This window comes from Agelaius tricolor, unplaced genomic scaffold (genome assembly GCF_023055355.1).
Source record: "Agelaius tricolor isolate 1412-34295 unplaced genomic scaffold, bAgeTri1.0.p SCAF_16, whole genome shotgun sequence".
NCBI classification, from domain to species: domain Eukaryota; kingdom Metazoa; phylum Chordata; class Aves; order Passeriformes; family Icteridae; genus Agelaius; species Agelaius tricolor.
In genome coordinates, this window is record NW_027269276.1 from 1,602,056 (window position 1) to 1,617,991 (window position 15,936).

At 46.3% G+C, this 15,936-nt stretch overlaps 1 protein-coding gene and 1 long non-coding RNA gene across 4 annotated transcripts in view; both read right to left on the reverse strand.

Moving 5' to 3' along the window:
* Positions 1 to 3,909, reverse strand: part of SMAD3 (SMAD family member 3) — a 68,916-nt gene extending 65,007 nt beyond the window's left edge. The window contains exon 1 of one of the 3 annotated variants that reach the window (XM_071441143.1): positions 3,269 to 3,909. In XM_071441143.1, the coding sequence (XP_071297244.1) occupies positions 3,269 to 3,474 (206 nt within the window). In that variant the 5' untranslated portion in view covers positions 3,475 to 3,909. Of the gene's footprint in view, positions 1 to 1,014; positions 1,091 to 3,268 lie in introns of those variants that run through there. The other 2 variants (XM_071441141.1, XM_071441144.1) reach the window with 2 other exon arrangements.
* Positions 3,910 to 3,919: 10 nt separating this feature from the next.
* On the reverse strand, positions 3,920 to 11,562 carry LOC139596707 (uncharacterized). The gene is made up of 4 exons (XR_011681427.1): positions 11,438 to 11,562; positions 7,226 to 7,341; positions 5,869 to 5,967; positions 3,920 to 4,510 (listed from the first exon to the last, which is right to left on the reverse strand). It is a non-coding gene; the product is annotated as an uncharacterized lncRNA (long non-coding RNA).
* Positions 11,563 to 15,936: the final 4,374 nt, after the last annotated feature.

The window sequence follows — 15,936 nt, forward strand, 5'->3', positions numbered from 1 at the left end:
TCAGCTGTAGGGGCCATTCTTACCGCATGTTTGGGTCTCAGAAGAGAACAGAGGCACCAGCTGGAGCAGATCATTGCCTGCTCACAGAGCAAAGCAGAGAAGCCACAAACACCCAGCTGCCTGTGCTGGGTAGGTGTTAATGGCACACTTGTGCCCAGCTTGGTCTGAAAAGTGATAAAAATGCTCATCCTGAAAGCTGGGCTTTCAAGATAAGCAACCGTGACAAAGGATGCATTTTAATAGGCAGAAGAATGTGTGCTCTCAACTTTTATCACCCAATACTTTGGGAGGAAAAAACCTTTCTGCCAGGGAGAGCCAGGACTCACTAGGTGAGCTCTGACACCAAAGAGCACCAGCTCAGGGCACAGAGGTTTAAAGAAAGGTCCTGCTGGGGCAGGATGGGCTTGGGCAGCTGAGCGCAGAGGAGGAAGGAGGGAAGGAAGAGCCTCTAAAGGAGCTCTCCTGTGCAGCAGCAGCAGCACCAGAAACCATCAGATGGTCTGAGAGCAGAGTTTTGCAGGTGGAAATGACTTTCTCCTCTCCAGCAGTGAAAACAAGAAGGAAAAATCCCTCTTGCCAGGAGAGTCACACTGAAATCCCTGAAGGCCTCTCCAGCCTTTTGCTGTCTGCCACAGGTTCTCCCAACAGAAAACCTGGGGTGTCTGTCACACCTCAGAAATGGAGCACTTGCAGAAGTAACACATGCTGAGCAAATACACAAGCAAATAAACTAATCCCTGTTTACTAATCTGTCAGGAGATAGCAGGCAGTACATGCTTCCAGATCCCAGCAGATAAACATGACAGCAGGAATACATTTGTTATTCTAATTCCTCAGCCATACAACAAAACAAATATTTTTTTCCTGTCCTTTCTTCAAACAATCCCACCTGATCAGCCCAGGAATTTGCTGCGTAGCCCTCATTCCCACAAGCAATGTTTCTGCAAAGCTCGAGCCCTTTTCCATGTGAAACTTGCTCTGTCTCATGGATACAATAGCTAATTTTGGACTTACCCTGCTCCTGCTGGGCCAGAGTCATCACTGGCATGGCTCCACTGTAATTCAGTCTACTGATGCATTACAGACAATGCACAACATGAGCTAATCCTTAATGATGCTTTTCCCCCTTTCCCCCCTCCCCAACATATTATTTGAGTAAATAGTAAAATGACATACGTTAAAATTATTAAATGAAAATAACAAACAGCAAGCTAAAACCAGGCTAAAATCGTCTTGCAAACACTAATTTCAGATGACACAGTAATCAGATTCACAGATACATTAGGACAAGCAGTGCAGCCCAGAGGAAAAGGCACAGCTCTTAAAGTCACAAGGCCTGGTCAGAGCTGCAGCTCTGCACTGACTTCAGAGAGATCTTTCTGTGTTCCACTCCCCAACCTCTGACACACAGATATGAACATCTCCGTGCAGAAAACCGAACCACGGCCGTTTCTAAACAATAAAAAAGCAGACATGAAGTTGTGTTTAAAACAAATGCCAAGGTCCAAGGGGCTCCCACCAAAACAGGCTGATGCCTCCCCCACACCGAGCTTTGAGATCTGCAGGATCCAGGCTCAGTGTCATAAATGAACATCAAATGTTTTAATTTCTGCACAGATTTTCTTTAACAGAGGAGGAACAGCCAGGACAATCTCTGAAGGTGAGTATTCATGACTTGTGATTTATGTTTGTGTTGTTATTTATTTTCAACCTTTACTTCTTTTTTTAAATAAAGCATTGTGTTTGGCCTAACTCTTTTCTTCCTTTAAATTATAAAATATCAAATCTTTCCTTATATAAACCCCCTTGTTAGGAGTCACAGAAGTTCCAGGGGCCTTCATGCTGTGCTCCCTAACGGGTCAGCATCAGCCAGACACAATACCCAGGTCACAGCAGCAGGGCTGCTACAGCAATTTTCTTCTTTTGAAATGGTAAATATTTCAGGGAAGTGCTTTAAACAGTGAATTATGTACGTGGAAAGCAAGCTGCTTACCAAGAACTTTAAAAATATAGGTTTTAAGGCGTTTGTATTGCGTGGCGGCTCTACAGGTTTTGATTTCTGCTCCAAGTAGAAGCCGGAGCAACTCTAACAAAGGCTGAGAGCTCTCATTTGCATTACTGGCCAAAATCTTAGCCACAGTCATTCAGCACCAAAAAGATAAGGAGGCTTTATTTTTCCTTTTAAAAAAACACTGCAGTTGTTGGAAGAAAATTTTAGGAGCTCCAAACATCCACATTTCTAAGCTACTTGCTTCACTTTTTCATGCAACAGATGCTGCTTTGTATCAGCTCCTGCATATTAAATCATTCTGACAACCAAGAAAGCATACATTTGTTTGTGCCAGGGAGAAGCATGAATACACACACACACACAGATATCTTCTCACGCAGAAGCACACAATTATGCAGCATTCAAATATTTGGAATGAACTTTGGCCTTTGCTTAAATAAAAAAAAAGTACTCTGAAACAACAATCAGGAACAGACCCAGCAGTCATCTGGCTGAGCTCACAGAAATCAACAATCTGCAGCAATAAAACACCACTTGTGGGCAGCCATTTGAAAGTTACTTGGAAAATTATTCTTAGGTGGGATAGTTTTATACACGTCTTTTATGATTTATGATGGCCCTGCGGATCGAGTTCAGAATGCAGACTAAAAATAAAATCTATGTTCATTCAAAAAATGGAGGAAAAAATCAGTTGTATTCACCCTCACATGTGTGGGGTGTTTTTTGCACTCCAAACGACCTCCTTCAGCTCTGCCATTTGCATTCCCGATTTAAAAAGTAACTCGAAAACATCAGCAGAGCAGGGCTCTAAATCACCCCTTCAGAGGAGTAATAAGGAAGAAGCCAAACAACCCAAACAAAACCGTTTTCCTGACGCACTAATCACAAGAAAATCGTAATGCAACAGCACTTGAGAACACGCTGAAACTTCTGACAATGAGAGCACCCTCAGTGAGTGGAACTGATCCGCAGCGCTTCCAACTTTTTTTTCTTTTTTATGATCTCGGCTCGAGGCATGTTTTCTCTCTCGTTACTAGAGAGTAATTCAATTCTGTAGCCGGTTACGGGGTTTTTCTTAACTAGATAAGGAGCAGGCAGAGAGGACCAACACCGCAGCGAGTGCGGCAGGGCCGGGACGCCAAACGAGCCCTGTCCCGGCCGTGCCGGAGCTCGGGGGTCCCTGAGGGTCCCTGCGGGTCCCGCTGCTCCCCCGCACCCCGCAGGACCCCGGGGGCCGCGCCCTCCGCACCCCGGTACCTGGGGATGGTGATGCACTTGGTGTTGATGTTCTGCGTGGTGATCGCCTTCTCCAGCTCGTCCAGCTGCCCCGTCTTCTTCAGCTTCTTCACCAGGCTCTTCACCGCCTTCTCGCACCATTTCTCCTCCTGCCCGTTCTGCTCGCCTTTCTTCCAGCCCAGGAGCCGCTTGACGATGGGAGGAGTGAAGGGCAGGATGGAGGACATGCTGGCTGTGCCGGCAGCGCCCGCCGCCGGCTCCGCGCTCTGCCCGCCGCCCCCCGCGCTCTGCCCGCCGCCGCCTCACACCGCGCGGCCCTGCCCGGCCCGGCCGCTCCCCGCCCGCCGCTGCCTCAGCGCCGCGGGCCCGCGGCTCCAAACTTTGCCCGGAGTTCGCCGCCTCTCCCCGGCGGCGGCAGCTCCCTCCTCCTCCCCCTCCTGCCCCGCTCTGTGTGCGCGGAGAGGCGCCCACTCCAGCTCATTCCCAGTCTGTCTCTCATGCAAATTGCCTGCTGGCCGCCCCGGCCCGGCTTCCACCCCCTCCTTCCCTCCCAAACACGCCGCCGAGGGAGGGAGGGAGAGAGGGAGGGAGGATGGAAGGAGGGCGGGGAGGCGGCCGGCCCGCCGGGAACTCCGCGCCTCAATCGCCGCCCGCGGAGGCCCCGGCTCCCCGAGAGGGATCGCGCTCCGCGGGGCCCACGGCGAGGGCAGAAACGCCCAGGAGCAGGACAGGGAGAAGTGCCCGGACAAACCGCACCGAGGGCAGGCAGGAAGAGAAACACAAGTGTAAAGCCCCACAAGTGTAAAGCCCGCTCAGTGAGGGGAAGGGGACAAGAGGGTCCACAGCGTGGCTGCAACCCCTGCCACGGGCGTTTCGTCCATTCCCACACTGATACCTGAACGCAGCTTGGCCAGCCGTTCTCAGACAATCAGCTGCTTTTTGTTCCAACCCCTTTAATTTACTATTCCATTCCCTCATCTTTCCACCCCGAGCAACAGGTACCCGAATAATTTTTGCCCTGTATCAGACAAAAAGGACACCCTTGGAGGTGTTTACCACCGGAGCTGGTCAGAAATTCTCAGACGGAATATTTTTGTCAGAGGACGGCAGTTTGTTCACATCTAGGTGTTTTGTAGAGATGCTTCGGTTTGGGCTGACTCAGGGTGGCATCCAGGTACATTTCCAGTTTCTAACTTTCCATCACTGGGCAGACTGGGTTGTCACACTCCCCGGTCTCAAGCATGCCGAAAGGCAGCCCAGGTCCTAAAAAAACATATAATTATAAACCCTGGCTCCTCAAATCAGCAGATCTCTGTTAAACTACCCCAAAATGGTGCTGAGCTAGGAGTCTCAGAGGCACCTGGTGACTCTGCAGGTGCCCCCAACCAGGCCGGTTCCTTCTATCAGCTCCAGCTGCATCTCATCTCCCTGCAGCAGCTGCCCAGGAGCAACAGGGTGAAAGTTTTGAGGGACTTGGCTCCCAAATTCTGAGTTTTCAAGCTGAGATATGCTTCCCAGTTTTCTCCATCCTATCAGAAGGGACGGCGGCGAGCCCCAATTTGGGAAGCCTGCGGGGCAGCTCGGCAGCTGCCAGACCCGTGGGTTCTTGCCAACCCTCGTTCCCATCCTCCGGGATCCCGAGTAACCCGGGGGAGACTCCTCGAAAGCAGCATCCCAAAGCTCCCGGTGCCTGTGGATTTGGAGCAGCCAGCATCCACATGGCCTCATGCAACTCAGGAACCCATGGCATCAGACAGTGGCTGAGCTCTGAGGCAACTGCCTTGGCTTTTCACAGCCACTTCAAACACAGGCTTTTATTCCAAATTGACAGCACCGATTTTTGAAATATTAATATTGGATACAATTAAATACGTCTTTCTTTTTTTTTTTTCCTTCGGCATTCTCATATTATTCCCCAACATGCATTCCCTGAGTGTCTTGAATTTTGGAGGCTCACCACTAAAATTCTGGACTGTTGCCCTGACCCAGTTTTTGGCTGCTTTGGTTGGGATGCCTGAAGTACAAAGATGTGGAACCCCTGTAGATGATGATCCCAATATTGTTTGAGGAAATATCTCCTCAATACCTCTAAAGCACTGCAAAAAAAATTACTGATACTATTTACAACAACTAAAAGCAGAATGCCTCAATTACTGACTTGCTAGTGCTGTTGACTTGCTGTATATTTGTGTTTTTCTGAAAAGGCCAAGTTTTTTGATAGTTTGTGATTATTTAAGGGTCTGAACTCTGATTTAAAAGTTGTTCACAACTCTAGAAAATGGCTTGAATATGTGAACCAAGTGAAACACAGATGGGGAAGTCAAATAAAATTTTTAAAATGCAGAAATACATTCTTACTACATTTTGAAATGGGGTGAAGTTAAATAATCTTCTTCTGTTTTCTCAATTCTTGGCCCGGCACATTTTGCAAGCCCAGAGGCTGAAGGACCTGCCTCAGACCTCTAAGTCCATATTACATCAGGGTGATCTCAGAACAGATTTCTGTTCTGGGGAACACCATTTCTTTCTGGCTGTTTTGGATAGAAAACCACGGGCACCATTCCATGCTTTTTTCATCCAGAAAGATTTTGTCAATACTCAAATCTCATCTCTATACTCACAATTCATGCTGTGACCTTGGTTCAGCAAAGCTTCTAGAATTTTCTGTCCATGTTCATGGGCTGATCTTCACTCCTCACAGTCATATCACAAGTCATGGTCTGGGTACATTTGAATAAGGGGAAGGAGAGGAAGAGCTGAGTGGTTTGCTCGTGCTTGTACAGTGATTTAGTGGCAAAAGGGTGAAGATAATTTGCTAAACACTAAACCAAACTGGGTCTTTTGCTTACAACCTCTAAATGAGGTGCAGGCAGCTAAACCACTGATCTAAACTCTGGGCCACAGCAGCACTGAAAACACTCCTGAAAACAAACAAACAGTTGGGCTTGGGATGTGGGCTACATTTTTAAACTCAAGGCCATGACATTTAATGGAACAGCTTGTGTGCTTGCTGGGGTTACCTGTCAGAAAGAACTGTTCTATGAAAATATGACTTTCTGAACCCCTAGACAGTAATCCTTTATTTCTGAGAGTTTTGGACACTCTCATAGTGGAAAAATTAACAGGAAAAGCAGGACCGTCCCAATTCTGCGTGGTCTGGATCCGATTGCTGGTTTACAAAATGTCTGACGTCTTGGAAGCCACCACTAGGCAGGAGAAGTTTATGCTTCTTTTTGTGATTGTGCTCATTTTTTGTGGAACAATTTGTTCTTTACTTTTAAAAAGTCATTATCTTTGCTTGTATTTGGAATTGTAGAGGTTCAGGGCCACAGTCTGCTCTTACTGAGAAATAAAGATATATGTCGTCTGCAATAATGTGAGGAAACCAAACACTTCAAGAATAAAACCCAAACCTTTTACAGCTATTTGGCATTTTTTAACCTTTTACTAATACACTAACACCTTAAAATTACTGAAAAATAGTATCTGCATGCCTTGGGTTTTGATATGATTAATGAATAGGACCAGGATTAAAATTCTCCTTTCACAAAGAGAAAAATCAGGCTCTGCTTTAGGAACAATATAAAATTAGCATGAGAAACAAGAAGGTGTTCACTGGAGCTCAGCTGTGCGTGTATGTACTTTTATCAAAAATATTTTTAACGGCTTCAGAGACTGAAGAATTGTTCTGTGCTTTGCTCCATGTTCCCTTTGCATCCTTTGAGTAGCAAAAAGGGATTTTTGGGGCAGACAGGAAGATGTTCAGGGCGAGCTGGGACAGGCAGGATGGAGGCAGCGTGGCCAGAGCACGCTGTTCCCTGCCTGGGCTCGGGCTCTGAGGGAGCCTGCTGCCTGCTCCAACAGCTCCCAACGTGCCACTGTGGCTGGGCTGAAAAAAGGGAGTGGTTGAGAAGCAGCTTCTGAGGTGCTGCCCCCATTTCTACCTCACTGGCTGAAATATTAAATGTAATTTCCTACCTGTACGTGGAATTTTACAGTTCCCAGGTGGACAAGCTGGGAAGCTCACAGCAGACAGGGTGGTGGCCTCGACTCCTCTTGTCCAGTGTTCTCCATGAAGGGTGAGATGGGTAGCACTGAAAATGAGGAGTTTGAAATTGGGTTATCTTCATTGCTTACCTTGTAAACAAGGGCTGTGACATTTAACTTGGAACCTCTGTCACGTATAATGTGCATAAACAAGGGAAAGTGTGGGAGCTTTCCCTGGTGAAGGTAATGTATATATATATCTATATGTGTAGAACAGCATTTATATGCAAGCAAACCTATCTTAATCACTCAGAACAAACCTACAGGAAAATAGTTTCTGGCGTGAGTCATGAAAAAAGCGAGGCCTTTCTAAGTTAATGTCTTCAGCAGTAATGTCAGCTCTGTGAAATACACAGCTCAGTCAAATCCTTGCAGGGTACCACAGCTGTTCTTCTCTGCAGATGAGAAAACACGCACACACAATAAAAAGTTGTTTTATTGGAAATTCCTATTGCTTCATACACACAAGCCAATTCACCTGCATGTTCCAAGAGGCTCAGTGGTGCAAAAAGCACACAACCACTTCTATTAAGCCAGAATCCTTTGTTACCACGGCAGCACTTCTTGCCTAAGGAAAAAATACAAGGCAGCAGCACGTCCAGAGTGATCCTTCTAAAACACTCTCACAGTTCCTGGCAGTTATTTGTGTAGGCGCTCCTGAACTGGAGCTGACCTCCCTGGAGAGCCATGGACAGGCCATTCCTGCACTCCTAAACCTCTCTGCTTTTGATTTTCATCTCTGAGTAGCCTTCCCATGGCCCATCTGGGGCACAGGACAGAGCTGCTCTGAAGAAGAACTGAAATTATCCACTGCAAATAACAATTCCCTCATTATTTCCTTCATGAACTGTACAGGTCTCGGCAGAGAGAGAAAGGGCAGCGTTGAGGCTGGGGCAGGTGAGAGATTTCCCAGGAAATGTGAGGTTTCCCCCATGTCTCAGTGAGATGTGAGGCAGCTTGGGCCTCGGGGGGTGTTTGTGGTGAGCTGGGGGGCCCTGGCTGCTCCCCTGGGGTTGGGGCTGCTCGGGGCACTCGCAGCTGCACAGGAAGCGGCCAAGCTCTGCTTCACTGGCATGGCACATGCTGCTGGGCAGGGCTCAGCCCCCTCACAAACACCTTCAGAAGGTACAGAGGGAATCCCAGCTCTGCTTCACTGGCATGGCACATGCTGCTGGGCAGGGCTCAGCCCACCTGGCAAACCCTTATGGGACACCCTGCAGGGCTCAGCCCTCCTCACAAACCCCTCCAGAGGGAATCCCACCTCTGCTTTTCCCTCCTATTTTGGAGGCTTGGCTTTGAAATCTGACAATCACTAACACAGCACATCCTGTGGGAGGGCCCCTCAGACCCCCTCACAAACACCTTCAGAGGGTGCAGAGGGAATCCCAGCTCTGCTTCACTAACTCAGCCCATCCTGCTGGGTAGGGCCACACAGCTCTCCTGACAAACCCCTTATGGCACATCCCTCCAGGCAGGGCCCCTCCTCACAAACACCTTCATAGAGAATCCCAGCTCTGCTTTTCCCTCCTCTTTTCAGAGGCTTGGCTTTGAAATCTTAATAGGCCCTTACATGGGGACTCCTGGCACGGTTTACAAGTGTCCAATGTGTGAAGGGAGACAGAAGGTGATAGTCTGGAGGACAGTTCCTTGTTTGGTTTTGGAGTGTCATGAGAGAAAATAAAACATCTTGATGAGGACAATCCAGCTTCTTTCCTGCATGGCTGTCAGAGCACAGGAAAGGGACACGCAGGGACACAAAAGCCTCTTGAGGCTGAGCCCTCTCCTGAACCACAATCACTGGGATAAAGCCTGATCTAATCTTTCCAAATGTGCTAATAGCCTGAAATTAATATGCTTTTAATTAGGCTGGAGATAAAACTGTCACTAGGGTGGCCACCCAGTGGGATGTGCTGATATCCTGAGGGATACAGTGGCAGATTTTCAGCACCCAGGTGTGAGGAGGCAGCACCTGCAAGCTCAGCCCTGCCCAGACTTTGCATACAAGGAGCTGCTGTCAGGCTGCTCTCAGTGTGACTGCACACACACACAAACATGGCCCTGTCCCACTCTGGCAACCTGGAATTTCATGGGGTTTAATATGGCTAAGAAATAAAATCCATATTCTCAGTTTTAGGGACAGTTCTCCTTGTGAGATGTGTCCCTCCCCTGGTTGCTGGAGGGAGCGTGGTGCTGGTGAGATTCCCCTGTCTGCTGTAGTACAAAAAGCACCAAAAGCTGCAGTCAGGAAAAAAGAGAGGAATAGGCCAGGCCCCAAAACCAGAGGCTCATTACAGGTAACACAAAAACTCCAGCTCCAGCCACAAACATTTACTTGAGATTCCTTTCCCGTGTCCATATACGACTGTCTGTCCTTTCTGAATTCCTTGCTGTGTCTGCACCCTTTTTCTTTGCCAGGGCACATCTGTTAAAGTCTTTGGTTTGGTTTTGAAATGGGCATTTTCGATCCAGCTGAACTTTAAAAAAGCTCCTGAGCAAAGGCTTTGAAGGAGTAAATATAAATACATTATTTTTATGAATAAGCTCCTGTTTTCACATGTTCCACTTGCAATGGCTTCTTGTCCACAACTGCTGGCATGTCTGGCCCTCTGCAGAAGGAATCCTCTTCTGGAGGAACACACTTTTCCTTGTGCACAAGGGATATTCTCAAGGAGCATTTTAATGAAAAAATTCACCTGTATTGAAGGGGTCAGTCCCACCAGTCTGGGGAAACAGAAACCAGCCTGGCCAAACTGACACCCCAGCACTGCAGGGAGATCCTGATCAGGTTCAAATTCTAGGCCTGACTTGGTTTGGGCCAAGACTTGTGCAGAACCCGGGCAGAGCTTGAGGCTGCTCACAACATCCATCCATGCACACAGCAGGGAGTAAATCCTTTGGATCCCAGCCCTACCTCACCCAAGTCAAGTGGGAGGTGACTAATTGCTATTACTATAGAGTTTACTCAGTAGTTTTTATGTGGTGGTAGCTCCCCTACATTAAAACCAACAGTTAAAGGCCACTTCTTCATTTTTGAGGTTTACTTAATTAAGTTACCCTTTCTCTCTTTTCTTTTTTTCTTCAATTCTTTTAACTTAAAATGCATTGAAGGCCTCACAAAGGGACTGTCATTTTCATTTAAACCAAGGACAGTGTTTAAGGCAGCAGCAAGGAGTGGCATGGAATTATTTGCCCATGAATAATATGTTAATATTTATGCATAGCTTGGTTAGATAAGGGAAATAACTTGAAGATCTGTGGGAGAAGCTCTGCATGGCCATGCTCTGTGGAGCAATGTTTCCAGCTCCCTGTAGAATCCCAAGTGTTGATTTTGCCTCCTGACAGTTTAATGTGTAACCCAAGAAAGTGCATTCTTCAAGATTGAAAAGGGGGAAATCAAAGCACCCCAATCTGCCTGCTCTTCCCTTCCAGGGGTTTCACTGCATTTTGAACAGAGCACAGTCCCTTTACTGTTGGGATCCTCAAACACAGCTGAACTGGAGAGAGTCCACAAGCTGTGCATGCAAACATACAAAAAAACCTTGGGTTTATTTTTTTCTTTTGAGTCCTTACTATTCCAAAAATGCAGCTTTGCCTTTTCATAACATTTTCATAAAGCTCAAGTCCCACTTGGGCAGTAGAAATGGCACAAATGGGAAGAGAATGACAAGGAAATGTTCTGTATGTGTAAGAGGAGGGATGTTTACTCCTTGTTTATTTGTTCTGGGGGGAAATAAAGTGCTTTGTGTGAAGGCTATTTGCAAGAGAGGCTGAAATGCTCTCTGGGCCCTGTAAAAGCATTGCCAAGTTTGTCAGCAGAGGGGAAAGAAATCTGGGCAGGCTGCCCTAAATTAAAACTAAACTTAAATCAAATTCACTTTAAATACACAGAGTAGTCCTTGCTATGGGGGCTAAAGGCAGAATTACCAACTCAAACACTGAAAACGCCTGAGTGAAACCTGTTCAAATAGGTCTGGAATTTAGCAAATAAATAAATAAATAAATAAATAAAAATAATAATAATAATAATAATAATAATAATAATAATAATAATAATAATAATAATAATAATAATAATAATAATAATAATAATAATGTTCCCTTCCTTCAGCTTTTGCTGGGAGTCAAAGGGGTCATGTTTCCTACCTTGTCTTGGCCCAGGTAAGAGATGAGGTGAGGTGAGGTGAAGTTCTGATGCAATTCTGTCCTTCTGGGAGTTAAGGATTTAAGGAACATCACCTGTGTGAGCTTGCAGTCAGCTCCTGATGGGTAGGGACATTGCAAAAGAAACCAGAGCTGTGGAGAAAGTCCCATTAATTATTAATTTTTAATTTACCTGAGATACTGAACAAATTAAGGATGCTGCTTTATTGGAACACATTAGGGTCCTACATTTATTTCCTAGGATCCTAGGATTTATTCTTTCTTTTAGGATAAACTAACCAGCATAACTTGGATCTGGATCAAGATTTCAAACCAAACCTCAGGGCAGCCTGCACAAGGCTTCCTGTTGGTTTCAATATGAGATTTTGGGGATCTTTTAAAATGGAAACATCACACCACTAGTTACAGGGCTTTCTGTAATGTGTCAAAGTCATTTTTTCAATATTGGTGGTCTTTCCCCTCCCAAGTTGTTGGGAGTAGACTTGAAGATCACGTGCTGCAGCACTTAGAGAGACCCTGTGAAGGGAATGGAAGCCAATTTAGGCAGCTGGGTACAGCCTTGATAGAAATTTTCAAAGGCACACGTGATTTTTATGACCTTAGGACTATTTCTTGCCTCTGGAAATCTCTTTCATAGCTTAACTTCAGCTACCTCTTCACAAAAACCCTGTCCTGTTTGTTGTCAGCACTCACAGATGTCCTTTAAAGATTTCCCTATTTCAAAGTCCCTGAAACAAACTGTGGGTACTGGAGGGGGGAGTGCAAAGCAAGGAGATAATTTCAGTTACCTAACATTTATTTGACTTAGTCATGCAGAACTGCATCAGTGCAGCTGATAGGGAGAGATGATTAAACCAGAGCCTGATTCTTTATTCCCATGTGATCACTGCCATTATCTGCTATCAAGGTTGATCTGACAGTAACTTTTATTTAGAATCAGCCACACTTCTTTTCCCCGCCTACCCCAAAGGCACCAGAGCTGTTTGCAGCTCCCCAGCTTGCAGAAAATAAAATGTAATGCAATGAGGGAGCTGGAAAAGAGGTCTGGCTTCTTTATTCTGGGGGACCTGATACAAAACCCATCACAGGCAGGAAATCAGGGTTTGGAAAGAATGCCAGAATGGGACCTTAAAGCTCATCCCATTCCACTATCCCAGGTTGCTCCAAGCCCTTTCCAACCCAGCCTTGGACACTTCCAGGGGTGGGGCAGCCACAGCTTCCCTGGCTGGTGGAGAGTTTGAAGGTCCTTGGGTTGAAAAAACCAGAATGCTGTATCTCAGTTATTAAATGCCCATTGATTCCTTGCTTTCTCACACACATTCATATCTTAAAATATGTATATATTTCAGTATCCCTTGAAATATTGCACAACTGTTGTGGTGTAAGCCCAGAACCTTTGTAGGCAAACTCCTGAAAGTAAGGATATTTTTATAACAAGTGAATAGAGAAAATATTAATAACGATCACTTTAGGCAGAAATTTCACTATGCTGCCCACTTATAGGATGTGGAATGTGCTGCTAGAGGAAGGTTGATGAACAGGTCCATAGGGAGTGACCTCGTGGCTGACATTTCTTTCAGGGAAGCTGCCTCAGAAGTGATTCCCTCACCTCCTGTGCCATCACTGCCCAGGAGCAGCCAGGACAAACCAGAGGGTTCACAGATCTTCCCAAAGAGCTGCTCCATTCCTGATAGAAAGGAAGCCAGGTTAGAAACTAAATTTGCAAAGATGGTTGTCTGCAACTCTGATTTCTGGTTTGGGGTTTGCATTGCTTTCTGGGTTGTTTCCTAAGAACTTAACCAGGCTTGCTGAGGTGGAGACTGAGGCATGTCTGAAATGAGTCAGCTTGTTTTTAGGTCTTCTGCCAGTTCTGAGAATTGTGAGTTTTCCTCAAAGACTCCTGAGCTGTGACCTGAGGATCTCGTGGGTCTGAAGCCTCCAGATCTCCATGGTGGCTTAGAAAGGGGGCTGGGGAGGAGGGGGGAGGAGGCTGTAAGCAGGGAAGAACACCCAAAATCAATGTGATTTCTTAATCATCAGCTGGGGCTTTGATGGAAGGAGAATCCTGAGAAGGACCATTGCTACTGAGGTGTGGAGAGCTCTGCCAGGCAGGGTGATCCCAAAGCTGCTGCAGTGCAGGGCAGGATTTGGTTGGATTTATGGGAACTGAGAGTTCAGCCTTTGCTCTGCTTTCGGTTGGTACTTGGTAACCCAAGGGACTCTTCTACAGAGCCATTTGGATACTCTGGGCCCTTTATTTTATGAATTATTGGCTTCATTTTATAAAGTATTGGTTTCATTTTATAAAACACCTCTGAAGCAAGAAGGGAAATGGGGCAAGCTGTGAAATAATTTGCTGATCAGCCCCCCAAAGCCCCATGAGATCCATTATTGTGACAGCAAATCTCCCTGCAGTGTGTGCATACTCAGTCCCCACTTGTGTGCTGTCATGGCAAAACTCAGATCCATCCCTCCCTCCCAGCCCCTTCAGGCCCTGGCCTGTTTTGGGGCTACCTGAGGAATGAGAAACAATGTTCCTTCCCTGCTTTTGGGATTGGAGAGGCCTCAAGTCAGGGCAGAAATGTGGAGGCAGCCACCCAGATGTTGCTGCTACAAAGAGGGAGACAGAGCCTTTTGTCTCTGCTGTCACTAAAGCTACAGAACAATTTATCTGATCTGTGCATGGAGCAACATTCTGTGTCTTTCCATTGTGTGCAAACATTTCTCTTGCTCAAAATGCCACACTTAATGGAGCAGTTAGTCCTGAAAGCTACAACGTTTTTTATTTCTTCAGTGTAGTTAATGCTGGAAGAGACCAAGTCACCAGTTTGCCAGTACAGAGGATTAAACTTCCTGTTGCTACTTGTAGAACTTCATAGATTATGTGCAGTGCTTTGCACAAGTACAGTGAGACCTAAATACCTTACAGTCTATTCATCTCTATCAGATAGAACTCCCTCCTCAGCCTAAATTATTAGTAAATGTTGTCTGAGTCATTAATGCACCAAAATTGATGAACACTGGACAGTTGAGATACATTCAAGGAGCAGAAAACTGACAGCAAACTGTCCCATTCCCATCCACCCACTGTCACCCTCCCAAAGGGGAAAAAAAAAAGGCAATGGATTGTTCAAATGACAATGGGGTGAGGATGAAGGCATAAAGCCCTTTGAGAGAGAAGAAATTCCTTATGAATAGAGTGGAAAAGCTGAAATTCTGAAAGGGAGAAGGGCAGGGCTGAGATGCAGCTGAGCTGCACAGGGTCACAGAACCATTAAGGAAAGACCTCCAAGATCATGGAGTGTGAGTGTGAAGCCAGCAGCACAGGAAGAGGCAGGGGTGAGGAGGAAGGCAAGGATGGGGCAGCCAGGTCCAGCCTTGCAGGGATGGTGGTGGGATGTGGGGAGGGTACCCAGAGCTCTTCCCTCTCCAGAGGATGGAGCAAGGCAAGGGCAGGAGTGGAAAAAGGCACCAAAGCCAACAGAGTCCCTGGTAGCAGTGCTGGTGGAACAGGGCAGGAGGAACTTCTGAGGGGGAAAAAAGATGTGCAGATTCAGAGCAAAGGAGATGCTGGGTTTTTCCAGAGCTACCAGTCTATGCTGGCCTGGGGACAAGGCTGATGGACAGACAGGAGTCACAAACAGGAGTCTGACAACAAACAGGGCCCAACCCCGGGCTCCCTGTACACAAACAGAAGGGTGGGTGGCAGGATTGAAAAGCAGAGAACACAGAGAGGCAAAGGTGAAGCTGAGGAGGGGTTGGATTTCTTTGCCTGTAAGAGATTTTATAGCCAATGATATGTTAATTTTGTGTGGTGCCAAAGTCAATACAAACTGCAGAGAAAATCAGGTCTGTAGTGGTCAAGGATGTGGAGAAACAGTCGATTGTGTATTTAACAGGAAGCCAGGGAGATCAAAGAGTTTTCAAAATGGTTTTGTTTTTAACTGATACCCTGGTTTTATTTTGTTTAGATTGAGCTGGGGGCCTCTCTGAAGAGGATGAAAGGAGAACAGAAATGTGTAACAAAGACATTTCCCCTCTCCTTAATAGTCAAGGGAAGTTGACATGCCTGTCAAGCAATTGCACCATTATATGCAGGGCTGCAAGAAAGGAAGCTATTTTATCCTGGGGAGGAAAGAGAAATGTTATCTTCTAGCAAAGAGGTGAAGCTCTGCAGAAATTCAGGGCTGTTAATAGACTGTTATGACAGGGTGCAATTTGATTTCCAGTGAACAAGGCATGTCCCAGGCCTGAACACCCCCCAGTTAGCACAGATCAAACAGAGCACAGGCACAGCCTCCTCTCTGGTAACAGCACCTTCAGCACTCTGCTTGTTTTAAGGCTTAAAGTAGGCTTTTGCTCTTAGCTATTTTCAGTTCGACATGAAGGGATGGTTTTGCATTAATGGAAGTGGCAAAGTCTAGTCTGTAATGAATTAAGATAGAATAACATGAGACTCTGCAAAGAGAATTCTCTAAAAG